General features: G+C 53.7%; 1 protein-coding gene across 2 annotated transcripts; it reads left to right on the top strand.

The window, feature by feature from the left end:
• The first annotated feature begins 8,041 nt into the window (after window positions 1-8,041).
• Window positions 8,042-17,340, top strand: USHBP1 (USH1 protein network component harmonin binding protein 1). Of its 2 annotated transcripts, XM_038740317.1 has the most exons (15): window positions 8,042-8,129; window positions 9,673-9,737; window positions 10,163-10,335; window positions 10,739-10,854; window positions 11,154-11,305; window positions 11,505-11,750; window positions 12,057-12,179; window positions 12,426-12,568; window positions 12,811-12,951; window positions 13,359-13,541; window positions 13,736-13,997; window positions 15,055-15,279; window positions 15,433-15,524; window positions 15,795-15,917; window positions 16,433-17,340. In XM_038740317.1, the coding sequence occupies exons 2-15, from the start codon at window positions 9,684-9,686 to the stop codon at window positions 16,611-16,613; spliced, it is 2,214 nt and encodes a 737-aa protein (XP_038596245.1). In that variant the 5' UTR covers window positions 8,042-8,129; window positions 9,673-9,683; the 3' UTR covers window positions 16,614-17,340. The 2 variants fall into 2 exon arrangements, with proteins under 2 accessions (XP_038596245.1, XP_038596246.1); XM_038740318.1 differs by lacking the exon at window positions 8,042-8,129 and having other exon boundaries at window positions 9,590-9,737.
• Window positions 17,341-18,088: the final 748 nt, after the last annotated feature.

The following is an 18,088-nucleotide window of genomic DNA, read 5'->3' on the forward strand; positions in this document are numbered from 1 at the left end:
AAATAAAATAAATAGGATAGAAACGTACAGGTAAGATAAATAAATAAATAAATAAATAGAGTAATAAATATGTACAACCATATATACATATATACAGGTGCTGTGGGGAAGGGAAGGAGGTAAGATGGGGGGATGGAGGGGGGACGAGGGGGAGAGGAAGGAAGGGGCTCAGTCTGGGAAGGCCTCCTGGAGGTGAGCTCTCAGCAGGGCCTTGAAGGGAGGAAGAGAGCTAGCTTGGCGGAGGGGCAGAGGGAGGGCATTCCAGGCCCGGGGGATGACGTGGGCCGGGGGTCGACGGCGGGAGAGGCGAGAACGAGGTACAGTGAGGAGATTAGCGGTGGAGGAGCGGAGGTTGCGGGCTGGGCAGTAGAAGGAGAGAAGGGAGGTGAGGTAGGAGGGGGCGAGGTGATGGAGAGCCTTGAAGCCCAGGGTGAGGAGTTTCTGCCTGATGCGCAGATTGATTGGTAGCCACTGGAGATTTTTGAGGAGGGGAGTAATATGCCCAGAGCGTTTCTGGACAAAGATAATCCGGGCAGCAGCATGAAGTATGGATTGAAGTGGAGAGAGACACGAGGATGGGAGATCAGAGAGAAGGCTGGTGCAGTAGTCCAGACGGGATAGGATGAGAGCTTGAATGAGCAGGGTAGCAGTTTGGATGGAGAGGAAAGGGCGGATCTTGGCAATGTTGCGGAGCTGAGACCGGCAGGTTTTGGTGACAGCTTGGATGTAAGGGGTGAATGAGAGAGCGGAGTCGAGGATGACACCAAGGTTGCGGGCTTGTGAGACGGGAAGGATGGTAGTGCCGTCAACAGAGATGGGAAAGTCAGGGAGAGGACAAGGTTTGGGAGGGAAGACAAGGAGCTCAGTCTTCGACATGTTGAGCTTTAGGTGGCGGGCGGACATCCAGATGGAGATGTCCTGAAGGCAGGAGGAGATGCGAGCCTGGAGGGAGGGGGAGAGAGCAGGGGCAGAGATGTAGATCTGGGTGTCATCAGCGTAGAGATGATAGTTGAAGCCGTGGGAGCGAATGAGGTCACCAAGGGAGTGCGTGTAGATTGAGAACAGAAGGGGACCAAGCACTGAACCTTGGGGAACCCCCACAGTAAGAGGATGGGAGGGGGAGGAGGAGCCTGCAAAAGAGACTGAGAAAGAACGACCGGAGAGATAAGAGGAGAACCAGGAGAGGACGGAGTCTGTGAAGCCAAGGTCAGATAGCGTGTTGAGGAGAAGGGGGTGGTCCACAGTATCAAAGGCAGCTGAGAGGTCGAGGAGGATTAGGACAGAATATGAGCCGTTGGATTTGGCAAGCAGGAGGTCATTGGTGACCTTTGAGAGGGCAGTTTCCGTGGAATGAAGGGGACGGAAGCCAGACTGGAGGGGGTCGAGGAGAGAGTTGTTGTTGAGGAATTCTAGGCAGCGCGTGTAGACAACTCGTTCAAGGAGTTTGGAAAGGAATGGTAGGAGGGATATGGGACGATAACTAGAAGGTGAGGTGGGGTCAAGAGAGGGTTTTTTTAGGATGGGAGAGACATGGGCATGTTTAAAGCAGAGGGGAAGGAACCAGTGGACAGTGAGCGGTTGAAGATGGAAGTTAAGGAGGGGAGAAGGGATGGAGCGAGAGATTTCATAAGATGAGAGGGAATGGGGTCAGAAGCACAGGTGGCCGGAGTAGCACTTGAGAGGAGGGAGGAGAGTTCCTCTGAGGATACCGCTGGGAAGGATGGGAGAGTAGCAGAGAGTGTTGAGAGCCGGGGGGATGGAGAAAGGGGGGAAGAGACTTTGGGGAGGTCGGACCTGATGGATTTAATTTTGTTAATGAAGTAGGAGGCCAGATCGTTGGGGGTGAGGGAAGGAGGAGGGGGAGGAACCGGGGGCCTGAGAAGGGAGTTGAATGTACGGAAGAGCTGGCGGGGGTGATGGGCATGGGTGTCAATAAGGCAGGAGAAATAGTTTTGTCTGGCAGAAGAGAGGGCTGAGTTAAGGCAGGAAAGGATAAACTTGAAGTGAACGAGGTTGGCATGGTGATTACCAGGTAATCAGGCTGTCCCAAGTGGGGCTCACAGTCTTAATCCCCATTTTACAGATGAGGTAACCGAGGCACAGAGAAGTCAAGTGACTTGCCCAAAGTCACACAGCTGATCAGTGGTGGAGGCGGGATTAGAACCGACCACCTGTGACTCCCAAGCCTGGGCTCTTTCCACTAAGCCATGCTGCTTTCCTGACTAAGCCTTCCTCTCTTTTTCTCCTACTCCCTTTGTTGACTTGAACCCTTCATTCATCCTCCCTCCCAGCCCCACAGCACATAGGTATATAGCTGCAATTTATGTATTTATTTTTGTATATATCTGTTTCTGGGGTGAGCTCGTTATGGGAAGGGACTGTGTCTATTTGTTCTTGTATTGTACACTCCCAAGCGCTTGGTGCAGTGCTTTGCACACAGTAAGCACTCAATAAATATGATTGAATGAATGAATGAATCAAATGAAGCAGTGTGGTTTAGTGGATAGAGGCCTGGCCTGGGAGTCAGAAAGATCTGGGTTCTAATCCCTGCTCTGCCACTCATCTGCTGTGTGACCTTGGGCAAGTCACTTTCCTGGGCCTCAGTTATCTCATCTGTAAAATGGGAATTAAGAGTGTGAGTCCCATGTAGTACATGGTATGTGTCTAACCTGATTAACTTGTATTTACCCCAATTCTTAGAACAGTGTTTGGCACATCGTAAGCACTTAACAAGTACTATTATTATTATTATTATCATTATTATTAAGCAACTTAGCCAAGTAGAAAGAGCATGGGCCTGGGAGTCAGACAACTTGGGTTCTAATCCCAATTTGGCCAATTCCTTGCTGTGTGACCTTGGGCAAATCACTTTGCTTCTCTGTGCCTCAGTTTTCCTATTTAGCCTGTGAGCCGCATGCGGGACAGGGATCGTGTCCAACCTAATTAACTTGCATCTACCCCAGCACTTAGAACAGTGTTCGATACATAGTAAGTGCTTAACAAATACCATTAAAAAATTGTATTTATTGAGCACTTACTGTGTGCAGATCACTGGACTAAGCGCTTGGGAGAGACTAAGCTCATTGTGGGCAGGGAATGTGTTTATTGTTCTATTGTACTCTCCCATGTGCTTAGTCCAGTGCTCTGCACATAGTAAGCGCTCGATAAATAGGATTGAATGAATGAATGAATACAATTCAACAGAGTTGTTAGACACCTTCACTGCCCACAAACGAGCTGACAGTCTAACAGTTTCCTATCCATCAATCAATCAATGGTATTTATTGAGCACTTACTGTATGCAGAACACTGGACTAAGTGCTTGGGATAGTACAATTCATAGAGTTGGTAGACACGTTCCCTACCCACAATGAGCTTACAGTCTGGAGGAATAGAATACAGTAGATGAAGTCCAATGGCCTGGTGGAAGGAGCACAGGGCTGGGGTGGATACAAGCAAATTGGGTTGGACAAAGTTCCTGTCCCATACAGGGGCTCAGTCTTAATCCCCATTTTACAGATGAGGGAACTGGGGCCCAGAGAAGTGAAGACCTTGTTGGCCCAAGGTCATTGAGCAGACAAGTGGGAGAGCCAGGATTAGAACCGAGGTCCTTCTGACTCCCAGGCTTGAGCTCTAGCCACTCTCGCAGGGGAGACACACAAAATGATTTTGAACAGTCAGTGGCTCTTCAAACATACTAATCTCAATCAGCTAATCAATCAATAATACTTATTGAGTCCTTAAATCTCTTCTAGATTGTTAAATCCTAGAGAGCAGGCAGGGATCATATCCACTAATTCTACTGTATTCTCCCAAGCACTTTACACACAGTAGCACTCAGTAAATACCATAGATTGATTAATTGACTAAAAATCCACCCTTTCCTCTCCATCCAAGCACTTATCCTATCCTGCCTTGATTAGTGTATCAGTCTCCGTGCTGACCTCCCTGCCTCCTGTCTCTCCCCACTCCAGTCCATATTTCATTCATTCACTCATTCATTCAACTGTATTTATTGAGAGCTTACTGTGTGCAGAGCACTGTACTAAGCACTTGGGAAGTACAATTTAGCAACAAATAGAGTCAATCCCTGCCCACAACGGGCTCACAGTCTAGAAGCGGGGAGGATTCACTCTGCTGTCTGGATAATTTTCTTACAAAAACATTCAGGTCACATTACCCCATTCCTCAAGAAACTCTAGTGGTTGCCCATCCACCTCTGCATCAAACAGAAACTCCTTACCATCAGCTTTAAAGAACTCAATCACCTTGCCCCCTCCTACCTCGCCTTGCCACTCTCCTACTGCAACCCAGCCTGCACAATTCACTCCTCTAATGCCAACCTGCTCGCTGTACCTCAATCTCGTCTATCTTGCTGCCAACCTCTCACCCAAGTCCTGCCTCTGGCCTGGAACTCCCTCCCTCTTCATATTAATTCATTCAGTCAGATTTATTGAGCTCTTACTCTGTGCAGAGCCCTGTACTAAGTGCTTGGGAAAGTATAATATAACAATAAACAGTGACATTCCCTGCCTACAATGAGCTCACAGTCTAGAGTGGGGGAGACAGACCTCATTACACATAAATAAAATTACAGATATGTACTTAAGTGCTTTGGGGCTGGGAGTTGGGAAGGGCAAAAGGATAAATGAAATTACAGATATGTACATAAGTGCTTTGGGGCTGGGAGGGGGGAAAGAGCAAAGGGAGCAAGGCAGGGCAATGCAGAAAGGAGTGGGAGATGAGGAAAAGTGGGACTTAGTCTTGGAATACCTCTTGGAGGAGGTATGCCTTCAATGAGGCTTTGAAGCGGGGGAGAGTGGTTGTCAGTTGGATTAGAGGAGGAAGGGTGTTCCAGTCCAGAGGCAGAACATGGGTGAGGGGTCGGTAGTGAGGCAGGTGAGATCGAGGCACAGTAAGAAGATTAACACTAGAGGAGCAAAGCATGCGGGCTTAGTTGTAGAAGGAGAGAAGTGAGGTGAGGTAGGAGGGGGCAAGGTGATGGAGTGCTTTAAAGCCAATGGAGAGGAGTTTTTGTTTGATACGGAGGTGGATGGACAACCATTGGAGTCTTTTGAGGAGTGGGGCCATGTGTCCAGAATGTTTTTGTAGAAAAGTGATCTGGGCAGCAGAGTGAAGTATGGACTGGAGTGGGGAAAGACAGGAGGCTGGGAGGTCAGCAAGACAATTACTCTCCCCACCTTCGAAGTCTTATTGAAGGCACATCTCTTCCAAGAGGCTTTCCCTTACTAAGTCCTCTTTTCCTTTTCTTCCACTCCCTTCTGCGTCACCCTGACTTGCTCCCTTTATTCATACCCCTCCTAGCCCCACAGCACTTATGTACATATCTGTAATTTTGTTTACTTATATTAACAGCTGTCTCCCCCTCTAGACTGTAAGCTAGTTAGGGGCAGGGAATATGTCTGTTATATTGCTCTATTGTACTCTTCTGAGCACTTAATACAGTTCTCTGCACACAGTAAGCACTCAATAAATAATATTGACTAACTCCCAAGCACTTAGTACATTGCTTTTTTTCAACAATGAAGGATTTTGAGGAGATGGGAAGACGAGTGTAGAACGATGTTTTACAAAATTGATCCGGGCGGCGGAGTGAGGTGTGGCCTGGAGAGAGGCAAAACTGGAGGTCGGGAGACCAATGAGGAGGCTGATCTAGGAGTCAAGCTGGGATATGACAAGTTCCTGAGCCAAGGTGGCCGCTGGGGGTGGCCAAATGGGTGGAAAGAAAGGAGCTGCTCTGGCAAATGTTGTGGAGAAAGAAGCGGCAGGATTTAGCAAGCGGCTGAGTTTGAGAGATAATAATAATAGATGTGGTATTTTCTCAGTGGAGAAGCAGTGTGGCTCAATGGAAAGAGCACAGGTTTGGGATTTCGAGGTCATGGGTTCAAATCCCAGCTCCTCCAATTGTCAGCTGTGTGACTTTGGGCAAGTCACTTCACTTCTCTGTGCCTCAGTTCCCTCATCTGTAAAATGGGGATGAAGACTCTGAGCCCCACGTGGGATAACCTGATCACCTTGTATCCTCCCCAGCACTTAGAACAGTGCTTTGCACATAGTAAGCGCTTAACAAATGCCATCATCATTATTATTAAGCATAATAATATAATTATTATAATATAATATAATATTATTATTGAGCACAATATTATTATTAAGCACTGGGGTAGATGCAAGATAATCAGGTCAGAAATAGTTCTTGTCTCACATGGGGCTCACAATCTAAGTGGGAGGGAGAACAGGCATTTTATCCCCATTTGATGGAGGAGGAAACTGAGGCCCAGAGAAGTCAAGTAACTTGCCCAAAGTTGCACATCAAGTAAGTGGCAGAGGCAGGATTAGAACTCAGGTCCTCTGATGCGCAAGTGTGTGCTCTTTCTTCTAGGCCATGAGGAGTCAAGGATACTGTGGAGGTTGCAGACTTCAAAAACAGGGAGGATGATGTATGTACAGATTACCCTAGGTGTTGGTACATATCCATGGAGGGACTAGATTCTTGCCCTCTAGACTGAAAATGTTGTTTTTTTTAAAATAGTATTTGTTAAGTGCTTATTATGTGTCAAACACAGTTCTAAGGGCTACACTGTATTGGAGAAGCAGAACAGTGTAAATGGATAGGGCACGGGCCTGAGAGGCAGAAGGTGACGGGTTCTAATCCTGACTCCACCACTTGTTTGCTGTGCAACCGTGGGCAAGTCACTTCATTTCTCTGGGCCTCAGTTACCTCATCTGTAAGATGGGGATTAAGAGCGTGAGCCCTATGTGGGACCGACACTGTATCCAACCTAACTTGTATCTACCCCAGCGCTTAGAACAGTGCTAGGCACATAGTAAGAGTTTAACAATTACCATAATTATTATTATTTTGCAGTTAAGGAAACTGAAGCACTGAGAAGAGAGGTGACTTGCCCAAGGTCATAGAGCAATCAAATGGTGGAGTGGGCATCCTCTTCTCTGACTCCCTTCTGCGTCACTCTGACTTGCTCCCTTTGTTCATCCCCCCTCCCAGCCCCACGGCACTTATGTACTTATCTGTAATTTATTTATATTAATGTCTGCGCCCTCCCCCTCCCAGACTGTGAGCTCGTTGTGGGCAGGGATTGTGTCTGTTTATTGTTGTATTGTACTCTCCCAAGCACTTAGTACAGTGCTCTGCACACAGTAAGTGCTCAATAAATGATTGAATGAATGAATGAATGAATTAGCTCCTAAGTCCTTTGGCTTCCAGGCCCATGCTTTATCCACTAGAGCCACATTGCTTTCCTAGATGATGTGTATTTTTATTAATGATGTGTATATATCTATAATTCTATTTATCTATTTTGATGGTATTGACACCTGTCTACTTGCTTTGTTTTGTTATCTGTCTCCTCCCTCTAAACTGTGAGCCTGTTGTTGGGTAGGGACTGTATCTGTTGCCAAATTGTACTTTCCAAGCGCTTAGTACAGTGCTCTGCACACAGTAAGCACTCAAATACGATTGAATGAATGAATGGTTGTGGGCAGGGCTGCTGTATCATACTCTCCCAATCGTTTTGTCCAGTATTCTGCACACGGTAAGCACTTCAGAAATACCACTGATTGATTGATTGAGGAACATGCCGGCTAATGGAGGAGACAGTAGACCTAAATTGAGGAATATACAATTTGGCAGTTGAGTATATTCTTGTCACATCAATCAGTCAATCAGTGATATTTATTGAAGGCTTGTCACCTCCTCAGCATGGTCCTGCTTAAGCCCCAGTCTCCTGCCACTCCCTTACAAGGAGCCTGTCTAGACTGGCAGAGGATGGGGTGTTTGTATGTGCGTATTGAGGGGGGGGAGGTGTTTCCCGAGGATGGAGGAGGAGAGGAAACAGCTGCAACTCAGGGGTTTGGGAGAAAAACAATAACCAGGTCATGTGACAGAAGGGTAGGGGTGGGGGGAGTTCAGCTTTCCACCCTCATTCTGGTCACAACCACCTCCCAGGCCAGCAGCAGCAGGGAAGGGGCTTCCAGTGTGCCTTGCCAGGAAGTGCAGCTTCAGGGCAGTCCAACTACCAGGTCACCTGCCCGCATCCCGGCCCCTTCGTCTCAGCTCGTGGCCAGCCAACGGAGCCAGGAGCTGTAAGGTAGAGAGGGAATGCCATGCCCTTTCTAGTGCGGGGAGGGGGGTGGTTCTTAGCGGGCGCTTTCTCCCACTCCCTGGAATATGGCTAGGCTCTGGCCCTGGGGTTTTTCATGTTTGCCCCTTGTCAGTTAAGCAGCTGGAAGCAGCTGGAAGGGGAGGCAATTAGGAAAACCTGGCTTGGGAGGGGGCAAATGATGCCCTCCCCACTGGAAGGGCACAGGATTTCTCCTGCCTGACATCCTCAGTGCTCCAACATGGAAACCTCAATGGGTGGGGTTTGGGAAAGGTTAGAACAAATGGGGACTAGATGGATCATGGCACCCATGGGGAATGCCAGCACACTCAGTGGGGCTTGCTGCCCCCAGTTTGCTACAGGGCAGGGGATCCTGGGAAGGAGGAAGCCTGAAAGTTGAGTATAGAAATCAGAACCTCTGCTTCCAATACAATAAAGGGAATGGCTGAGAAAGTGGGGAGGGGGAAAAGGGAGGAAGTTTGAAATAATAATGATAATGGTGGTATTTGTTAAGCGCTTACTATGTGCCAAGTACTGTACTAAGCACTGGGGTGAATACAAGCAAATCGCGTTGGACACCGTCCCTGTCCCCTGTGGGGCTCACAGTCTCAATCCCCATTTTCTAGATGAGGTAACTGAGGCCCAGGGAAGTGAAGTGACTGTCCCAAGGTCATACAGCAGACATGTGGTGGAGTCGGAATTAGAACCCACAGCCTTCCGATTCCCAGGCCCGTGCTCGATCTACTACGCCATGCTGCTACCTGGGTTTTGCTTTCCCATCTCTGTTGATTTTCCACATGGCTCCGGCAAGTCCCCAGGCCTCAGTTTTCACCTTTCCCATAAGGGGACAGGGCTTGACTTGATAAGTGCACCCAAACACCCAGAGGAAGAGCCCTATGAGTGTGCCCTGTTCTGCATTCTGGGCTCCCACAGTCAAGGTTTGGGCATCCTGCATTGGAGGCTGAGTAGAGCTGCCTAGACTATAAGCTCCTTGTGGGCAGGGATTGTGCCTACCAGCTCTACTGTATTGTATTCTCTCAAGTGCTTAGTCTAGTGCTCTGCACACGGTAAGCACTCAATAAATACCATTGATTGATCCCGTTAGGCCCTCAGTCCACGGCTCTGGACCCAGGGAATGCCCAGTGTAGACTGAGCTGGTGGATGCCTATAAATTGGTCCAGGTGGGGAAAATCGAATCAGTTGGCAGTCATGTCCCACCCCCCCAGGCCCACCCCAAACTTGTTAGGATTTACAGAGCCCGGAGGTGGGAGAGGCAGAGATCCCATGGGTTGGGGTAGGCTGGTGGCAGTAGAGATGAAACACATATGCAAGCGCGCGCGCGCGCACACACACACACACACACACACACACACACACACACACACACAACCCACCCCCCACCCCACACCCCCAACTCCATTGCGGTTTCAGATGGAAACTGCTGGCTTGGTGAAGCTCCGATCTCTCCCTGGATCTCTGCCTCTTTCTCTGCTTTTGGTCTCAGCCCGCCTGCCCTCTCTGTCTCTTACAGGCCAGGAGCCCATGAGCAGCAGGGCTAACCGGCCCCGCAGCCGTAGGGGCCGAGCTCCACCCCCTGTGAGTTGTCCCAAAGCCGGGAGCAGGGGAGAGGAAAGCAGGGAGGCGAGCAGTCCTGGGCCCCACCCCACCGGCCGACCCGTTCATTGTTCTCTCTGAAAACAGGAAGCCATCCCGGAGGCTCCCGCTTCCTCTCCCACCCTGATCCCACAGGATTCAGTGGGGAAGGACAGGCAGTCCAGTGGGGAGGGGACAGGTGAAACGGTGGGGACGGGGTGATATGAATGAATGTGGGAGAAGGCCCATCCTGAGAGCCGGGCAGACGGAAAATCTTGTGGATGGTCAGGGAGTGGGGAGGCCGATGTGGGGGTCAGGCAGAATCAATTGCCTTCGCAGCAGAAGCAGGGCCAAGATCCCAGGGGTTTTTTGTGTGGGGGGGGCAGGTCGGGGAGTTGGGGGGTTTCTAAAAGGCTGAGTGGCTATAGGGGGAGCTGGACCCCGTGGCGGAGAGCGCAGAGGAGACTGAGGTGGTGGCAGCGGCAGCTGGGGGGCCGGATGAGAGGGCCGTCCTGCGGTATGAGGAGCAGATCACCGAGCTCTTAGTGACCATTGCCGAGCTGCATGGCAAGTTGGAGCAGCTGCAGCAAGCTAGGGCAAGGTAAGGAGATGCTGTGCACCAGGAGGAATGGGAGATTACGGTGGGGTCTGCACAACCCCCACCCCCCCACCCTCCTTCCTTCTCCACACACACTGTACTGGGTGCTGTGGGGAGGGGCAGAGCAAGCCCCATTTTCAAGGGGCTGACAGTTTGATGGGGAGACAGGACACACAAACGTACACACACAAACACATGAACACGTGTGGCTGCCTGCACTCCAAGGCCCATACTGGTTGGTTCCCACTCACTGGTATCCAGATCTGCTCAAGGGATGGGCCCAGGTTAAACTGGGTGGAAGTACCCAGCCGCCATTGGAAGTGGGGAGTGCCCTCTTCCTGCTGTTGGCTTTGGCACATGGATTCCTGGGTTCTTTGGTCTCTGGCCTCCAGCTTTATCCCCGCAGGGAGGGAGAAGAGGATGCAGAGCGAAGCTCGGAGTACAACACTCTGCCCTGGGAGGGCCGGGCCAAGCCCCCTGCCTGCGGCCTCTGTCTGCCTCCTTCTGGGGGCACTGAGGAGGGTAAGTTTTGTTCCATCTGGGAAGATGGCTGGGCCCAGAGATGATGGAGCTACCCAGTGCCCCTAGGTTTCCCCCAGCTACTTGAGTTCCCTCTTCAAGATCGGATCCTGCCCTTAGAGGTATGTCCCTGGGGAGTTCCAGGCTCGTGGATCTGCCCTTCTATCCCCCCCAAAGAGAAGGGTCTTCAGTTCTACAGAGCCCACCTCCTCAGCGCCCCCGCCGCCCCAACTCCCCCAGCCCTCAGTTCCTCTGCCTCCCATCTCTCACCTCTCATGCTGGGGCATCTGGCTTCTCCCCAGGACACCGCCCCAATGTGTTCCTGGACCTGCAGCAGGCAGTGACATCACTGGAGAAGGCAGCATTTGCTTGGCGCCAGGGGGCCTCCAGCCACCAGGGCACAGACCCTGATGGGAAGGGGCCAGTGACAGAGGAGTTGGGACAGGCAAACCAGGTGGGCCTGGCCTTGCATGGAGATGTATACAGGGGGCAGGGTGGGGCAAGGTGGGCCAGGGCCAGAGGGGGTCCCAGGGCCAGGGGTAGGCCTAACCAAGAGTGCTTTTTCCTGCCCAGTCCTGAGCTCCTGCTGGGGTGGGTGGTTGGGTGATAATGGGGGTCGCGGGGCGGTGGGTGGGGTGATGTCATCTTTCCAGAAACTGGAAGAGCTGGCTGAAAGCTGGGAGATGGACCCAGGAGGGCAGAAAGAAGGGAAGTGCGGGAGTGAGACAGGCCAAGGGCTGCCCACAGAGGAGAGGAGCTGGTACTGGCGGGAGGTGGCCAGCTTCATGGAGCAGAATGCTTCTCTCCGGGTGGCACTGGGGAACAAGGAAGAGGAGCTGAGCCATTCTCGGGGAGCCTTACGGGCCGCCCAGGAGGAGAAGGAAAGGTTGCAGAAAAAGGTAAGGAAGATGGAGAGGAGGGAGAAGAGGAGGAGGGGACAGAGAGAGAAGGACAAAGGCTGGATGGGGAGATGGGACAGACTACAGCCAGGGGAAGGTGGGTTAGACATAAGGGGGCTGGGGCACACAGGCCGCAGGAGGGTGTGCGAAGTTTAAATCAAGAACAGACATTCTTCTGTCTTGGGGGTGGGGAGCTGGGCCAGAAGCTAGGTTTCTAGAATTGGCGGTGAGGGGAGGGGGCAGGGATGGGGCCCCCTCAGTACTTATGCCAACCCTTCTCCTGCACCCCACCCCTGCCCCCTTCAGGTCCAGGAGCTGCAGGATTCTCTGCTGAGGCTGGAGCCATCTTCACCCCTGCCCCTCAGAAGGGCAGGCTCCATCAGTGGCTCTAGCAGCCCGGGAGCAGCGGGCAAGACCTGGGGATCCCAGGTGGGTATGTGCCAATGAACAGGTGTACCTTAGTAGCAGCAAATGGGGGTGGGAGTGATGGGATTTGGGGCAGGCCAGGGTGTCAGGAGCTGTGGCTATGCTGAACTCATGACTTTTGAAGAAGAGACCGGGATTCTCTCTTCCCTCGTGTCCCTCCCCCCGCCCCCCAAACACACACACACACACCCCGCCCCCCCCATCATTCTGGTGGGCCCAGGTGGGTCACGGTTGGTGCTCTCCTGGCAGGACCCCATCTTTGTGTCTCATCCCCTGCTCCGACGAGCCCGGAGCTGCTCCAGTGCCCAGCTCCTGGGCCACCTCCGGCCCCAGCCTCAGCCCCTCGTTCCCCAGATGCAAGACCTGGAAGTCCAAATGGAACAACTGCGGGGGTGAGATCCCAACCCTGGCACGGGGAGGGCAGGGAAGAACCTGGGTTCCCCTGGCCGGGAGCACCCACAGGATGGCCTGGGCAAGTGAGGGCAGGAGTTGCTCTGGAAACAGAGCACCCTTTGGCATGAGGGGAGGGGGGGTCTCTGGGAGGAGGCACTAGGGCCTTGGCCTTTCTGGTTCTGCACTCTCACTTTCTCGCCCTTTCTCCCCCCACCCCGCCACCCTTCTTGTCCGGAGGCAGGAACATTGAGAAACTCAAGTGCCTGAACCAGCTGCTCTCAGCAGCCCTGCGGGAGTGCAAGAGTGACTCGGAGGCACTGAGCATGCGGCTGGGCCAGCAGGAGTCTGACAGCACGGCCCTGCGTCTGGCCCTGCAGTACAGGTGAGGCCAGTTGCAGAGAGCTCCTGAGCTGTTGACTCTTGAAATCAGTCTACTACTTTTGCATACATTTGCATATTGCTCATTTGATGCCAAAGTGTACAGAGAATATGCCCGCTCCCCTTTATACTCCCCAGCCCCTTTCTCTTTAATGTCCCCTCACTGGGTTAAGTGGAGCTGGCCCTGCCTAAAAAAAAATGCCTGGTTGAGTTCCTCCTAAGTGTATTTTACTCCATCTGGTGGATCTGGAGCACTAGTCAGAGGCATAGTTGCCCCTGGCCTGGGGGAAGGAGACTGGAACTGGATTTAATTCACAGAAGGGAGCGACACCTTAGCGGTACGGGAGGGCTGGAGTTTGGGTGAGGGGCATTTTTTTCTTTGGAGGCTCAGGGCTGTGGTCGTCCCAACAGCGAGCAATGTGCGGAAGCTTACGGGGTGCTGCTTGCGCTGAGTCAGGCAGAACTGGGGATTGCGCCAGTCCTCGGAGCAGAAGGAATCCCAGAGAACTTCGACAGGATGGAAATGGTCCTGGCTGAGGCTGGGAAACTGCTGGCGGAAGAGGAGCCTCCAGAGGGAAGAGGTGCCCATCCCAGGTAAGAGATTGTTGGCATATCAGTCTCAAGGAACAAGGAGAAGGAGAGCTGGTACCAGGAATTGTTGGGGTTTGGCGGGGTGGGGGTGGGGGGTCTATGGGCGGGGCACCCTGGTTGCTCTCATTGCCCGCCCCCCCAAGGGCTAGCATGATAAAGCCCATTGGGACTGGCACTGCTCTTGATGTGCATTCCAGTCCTGAGGGCAGCAGTGTGGATCCCTTGACAAGACCGGCGAATTCCCAGGAGGCGGCCACACTGTTGAGGAGCTTTATCCAGAATCTGAGGGAGCGCCAGGCCCTGCTGAAGATCTCCCAAGTGGATGGCTGCCACCCAGCCCCTGACCCCATCCGCCCCAACTTAGAGGATATCATGCAGGCGGTGCTGGGTGCCCAGCCTGGAGGTGCTCTTCCAAGGTTGGAGAAGATGCAGATTCTGCAGGAGCTGGCCACCATCAGAGTGGGTACCAGCTGACACCATCCCACCCCTTTGGCCTCAATCCTGGCAAGAGGAAACTCCTGCTATGCTGGGGGCTGGGGTCCCTGGCCTAGCATTAGGGGGCAAGGAGCTATCTACTGGGAATCAGCATGGCTCAGTGGAAAGAGAAAGGGCTTTGGAGTCAGAGGTCATGGGTTCAAATCCCGGTTCCGCCAATTGTCAGCTGTGTGACTTTGGGCAAGTCATTTCACTTCTCTGTGCCTCAGTTCCCTCATCTGTAAAATGGGGATGAAGACTGTGAGCCCCACGTGGGACAACCTGATCACCTTGTATCCCCCAGCGCTTAGAACAGTGCTCTGCACATAGTAAGTGCTTAACAAATACCATCATCATTATTATTATTATTATTAATCTTAAATGGAGCCTGGGAAGCATGAGAGGGCACAAGCCAAAGGGTGGCAGGGAGAAGCAGCATGGCCTAGTGGCAAGAGCACGGGTTTGGGAGTCAGAGGGCATCGGTTCTAATCCTGTCTGTCACTTGTCTGCCGTGTGACCTTGGGAAAGTCACTTCACTTCTCTGTGCCTCAGTTACCTCATCTGGATAATGGGGATTAAGACTGTGAGTCCCATGTGGGACAGGGACTTTGTCCAACCTGATTACCTTGTATATGCCCCAGTGCTTAGAACAGTGCTTGGCACATAGTAAGCACTTAACAAATACCATCATTACTATTATTATGTGCCTAGGTATTCTAGAGCTGGCACCAAGCCACCAAGAGACAATCTCACTACCCAGCCCCACCCCCAGCCAGCACTGAGCACTCAGCCCTGGGGCTGGGCGTAGGGTTTGAAAATGGTTTTGATAAAGACTCACTTAGGTTTCTTTCACCCACACCCAGCTGCAGGCACCTAGCCTACGGCAGAGGCCTACCACTCACCCAGAAGCCAGGATTTGTGGGAGGTGATAGGAAGGGAATTGTCTGGAACGGACCAGACCCAGCTGAGGGGAGACCTCCTGCAAGCTGGTGGGGCCTTTCGGGGTAGCCGGATCCGGGCCCAGCTGCTGTTCCTGCCATAGGAGGCCCTGGCTGACCAGAAGACCCAGCTGTGCCTTCTGGAGAAAGAGAAACGTGGGCTGGAGCTGCGGGACTATGCCCACCGTGCCCAGGGGGCCACCTACCTCCTGCTTCTTGAGCACCTGCAGTGGGAGCTGAGCCATGGGCCCGGGTGGCTTGGCACGGTGCTCAGCTCCAGCGGTGGCAGCAGCATCAGCAGCGACAGTGATTGCAGCAGTTGTGCTGGGGTGAGTGCCGTGATGCCCGCCCTGAGCCTTGGCACCTGGGGGAGGGATCCACCTGAAGCTGGTACCAAGGTGGGGGTGGCAATTCTGGGTGTTTTGGGCCCCCTTCCCCTTCGTTGGCTTTGCCATGGGGTTAAGACCCCATGGTCTTTGCAGGAACCTGGCGATGGAGATGCAATGTTGGGGAAACCTAGGGTGGCCCGGGACACAAAGGTGATGGCACAGGAACTGGAAAGTTCTCTGGCTCGGTAAGCATTTCCTATGACCTAATGCTGCAGGAGGGGCAGCTGTGCCAGGCTGGGACCTCTGAGAGGTCCTGGGCATCATTTTGGGGGAGCGGGGAGATGGGGGCAGCAACCCCCCTCCCGCCACTACTAGCCTGCCAGATCGGGTTCTGAGTCCCGGCTGGGGAGGGGAAGGTCTCAGGATACCCTGGGTAGAGAGAGGTACCGGGGCATCTCTGGGGCCCTGGGAGACATCTCACCCTCCTTGGATGCTGTGATGCTCCTGGGTGCTAGGGGCCAGGAACTGCAAAGCCGAATCCAAGAGCTGTTGGCATCACTGGAGAAACTTGCCAGCACCGGACAAGTCCAGAGGGCACAGTGTGTGGAACTCACCAGTGACTTCTTCAAAGCCCACAGGTGGGCCAGGGATCGTGCCTCCTGCAACCCTAAATCCAGCTTCACTCTTTCTCTACACCAAGCTTTGACTTAAATCCAGCTTCACTCTTTCCCTACACCAAGCCTTGACCCTGCCCTCTGCCCATCAGCTCCTCATCTTAAACAGAATCCCCAGAACAGCCAGGGACCCTGAGAGGTCATCTGATCCAGTCCCCTGCCTAGAGGGCTTTGGTGAATGCCCCAAACCTTCCAGGAAAGTGTGGAAAATTCACAATCTCCACTGGTTGCCTGTTCCTACTCTGAAGCCCCCTGACAGTTAGGAAGTTTTTCCTTTTGCCTATTCTGAGCATTTCATGCTGCAACTTCAGTGTTTTTCATCTTGTTCAGTCTCTTTTGTCGGTGAAAGTTCCCCCCAACCCCCCTCCCCAGGATCCTGTTAAGAGTCTCCTGTCCTACCCCTGTAGGATCTTTCTCTCCCCTGGGACTGGTCTCACCCCACCCCCAACCTCGTGCCAGCCCTGTCCCTCTCTCCACAGTGCCCTGGTTTTGGCCTTCCGCAACGCCAAGCGGAAGCAGGATGAGCAGCTGCGGCAGCTGGATGCACAGATGGGGCTGATGTCAGCCCGGCATGCGGAGCGGCTTGAAACTCTGGCCTGCACGGCCCGGGTTCTGGAGGAGCGCCGGGCCGTGGGGCCTCTGGGCGAAACTTCCCTCTGAGGCTCTTGTCCCGCCCCAGCCGCCTCCCCAGGGCTGGGCCATACTGCTAGGACGAGTGAATAGCCACGCCTCCACTTTCTCCCCCGACCAGCTTTCCCTCTGCCTGCCCCCTTGCCAGCCTCCAGATGGTCATCCTCTCAATTCTGGGAAGCCTCTCCCTCCCGGCGACCTCTCCCTCTTTACCCCTTGCCCGGATCCCAACCACTCCTGAAGCCTAGACCTCGTGGCTGCAGTACCAGGGCCTACCCAGCGAGGGCGCCTGTACACAGGGCACCAACGCCCTAGATGGAGGGAGCCTAGCGGCTGGTCTGAGGTCGCCGATTTAGATCCCGGCGAGGCTAGGCATGGCCGGGTTGGGGAGCTCAGTGGGGGCTGATCCCCTAAAGGGCGAGTCAAGGGCCCTCTCGGACTGAAGCTGGTTTACTACCGGGCCGGGACTGCTCTCTCTTCCCCTTTCCCGGCTAGCGTGTGGGGTCCTTGCGGGGAGCCCGAAACCCCTCGCCATCCAGGCAGAACTTGGGGGAGAAGGCAGTCCGAGCAGCAGGCCGGGCGGCGGGCGGAAGGATGCCTCCTGGGCTAGGGAACGGACGGTCCTTGCAGAGTTGCGGTCAAGGACCCGGAGCCGTGGAGGAGGGAGAAGGAGGTGGGGTAGATCCCGGAACGGGGAGGGGCTGTCGGCTCCCAGCCACACCACCCGGCCCCTAGGGTTGCTAAAGCCTAAGGCGTGGAGGAGGGGGGGTGAGCGGGAGGCTGAGGAGGGGGCGGGAGGCGGGGTCGACCGAGGGACCCTCGTTTGACTCATCTCCTGGAAAAGCCTGGGGGGAGCGAGGCAGGGCGTGTTTCCCTCCCCACACACACACACCCCCGTCGGCCCCCAATCCCCTCCCCCACCCGCACACACCCGCCTAGGGGTCAGGGGAGGGAGGGGGCGAAAGGGGGCGGACGCGGGGAGAGCCGAGTTGGCGAGCCCTGCAGAGACACAGCGCTGCATTGCAGCAGCCCCGTCGGCCTATTCATCACTCCCACTCTGACGCCTCCCAGGACAAATTGGTCTGCCGGAGAGCTGGAAGCAAAGAAAAAAATAATAAAAAAATAAAATAAAAAAGCCTCACGCAGGAAACAGGGAGGGAGCAGCTGCTCCGAGCCTCTGTGCTCCAGGCCACCGGAGCAGAGAGGAAGCCCGAAATGAAGCACGCAGGCTTTGCCCCCTCTCTCCCTCTTCCCCCCCCCCCCCCTTCCCTCCCTTCGGAACAGGCACTGCTGGGCAAACCCAGGCTGGGTGGGGGCAAGGAAGGATTTTAGGATGCCAAGTAGGAGAGACAGAGGTGGGCATAGCCAGACTCTTTCGCCCTCCTGAGGGCACCAACCAACGTGCCAGCTTTGCCCCCTCGGGGCCAGGATTGCCTGCCCCGTGACCTGAAGGACTCGCCCCATTGGGATGGGGTGCGAAGCCGTCGCGACGGAAAAATGTCAAG

The sequence above is a fragment of the Tachyglossus aculeatus genome, chromosome X1 (genome assembly GCF_015852505.1).
Source record: "Tachyglossus aculeatus isolate mTacAcu1 chromosome X1, mTacAcu1.pri, whole genome shotgun sequence".
In the NCBI taxonomy this organism is placed as follows: Eukaryota; Metazoa; Chordata; class Mammalia; order Monotremata; family Tachyglossidae; genus Tachyglossus; species Tachyglossus aculeatus.

Excerpts from the sequence above, each read along its gene's own strand:
- USHBP1 (XM_038740317.1), top strand. The coding sequence starts at position 9,684 with ATGAGCAGCAGGGCTAACCGGCCCCGCAGCCGTAGGGGCCGAGCTCCA. Across the intron at positions 11,751-12,056 it reads AGGAAAGGTTGCAGAAAAAG|GTCCAGGAGCTGCAGGATTC; the intron begins GTAAGGAAGATG and ends TGCCCCCTTCAG. Across the intron at positions 12,952-13,358 it reads CGTCTGGCCCTGCAGTACAG|CGAGCAATGTGCGGAAGCTT; the intron begins GTGAGGCCAGTT and ends TCGTCCCAACAG.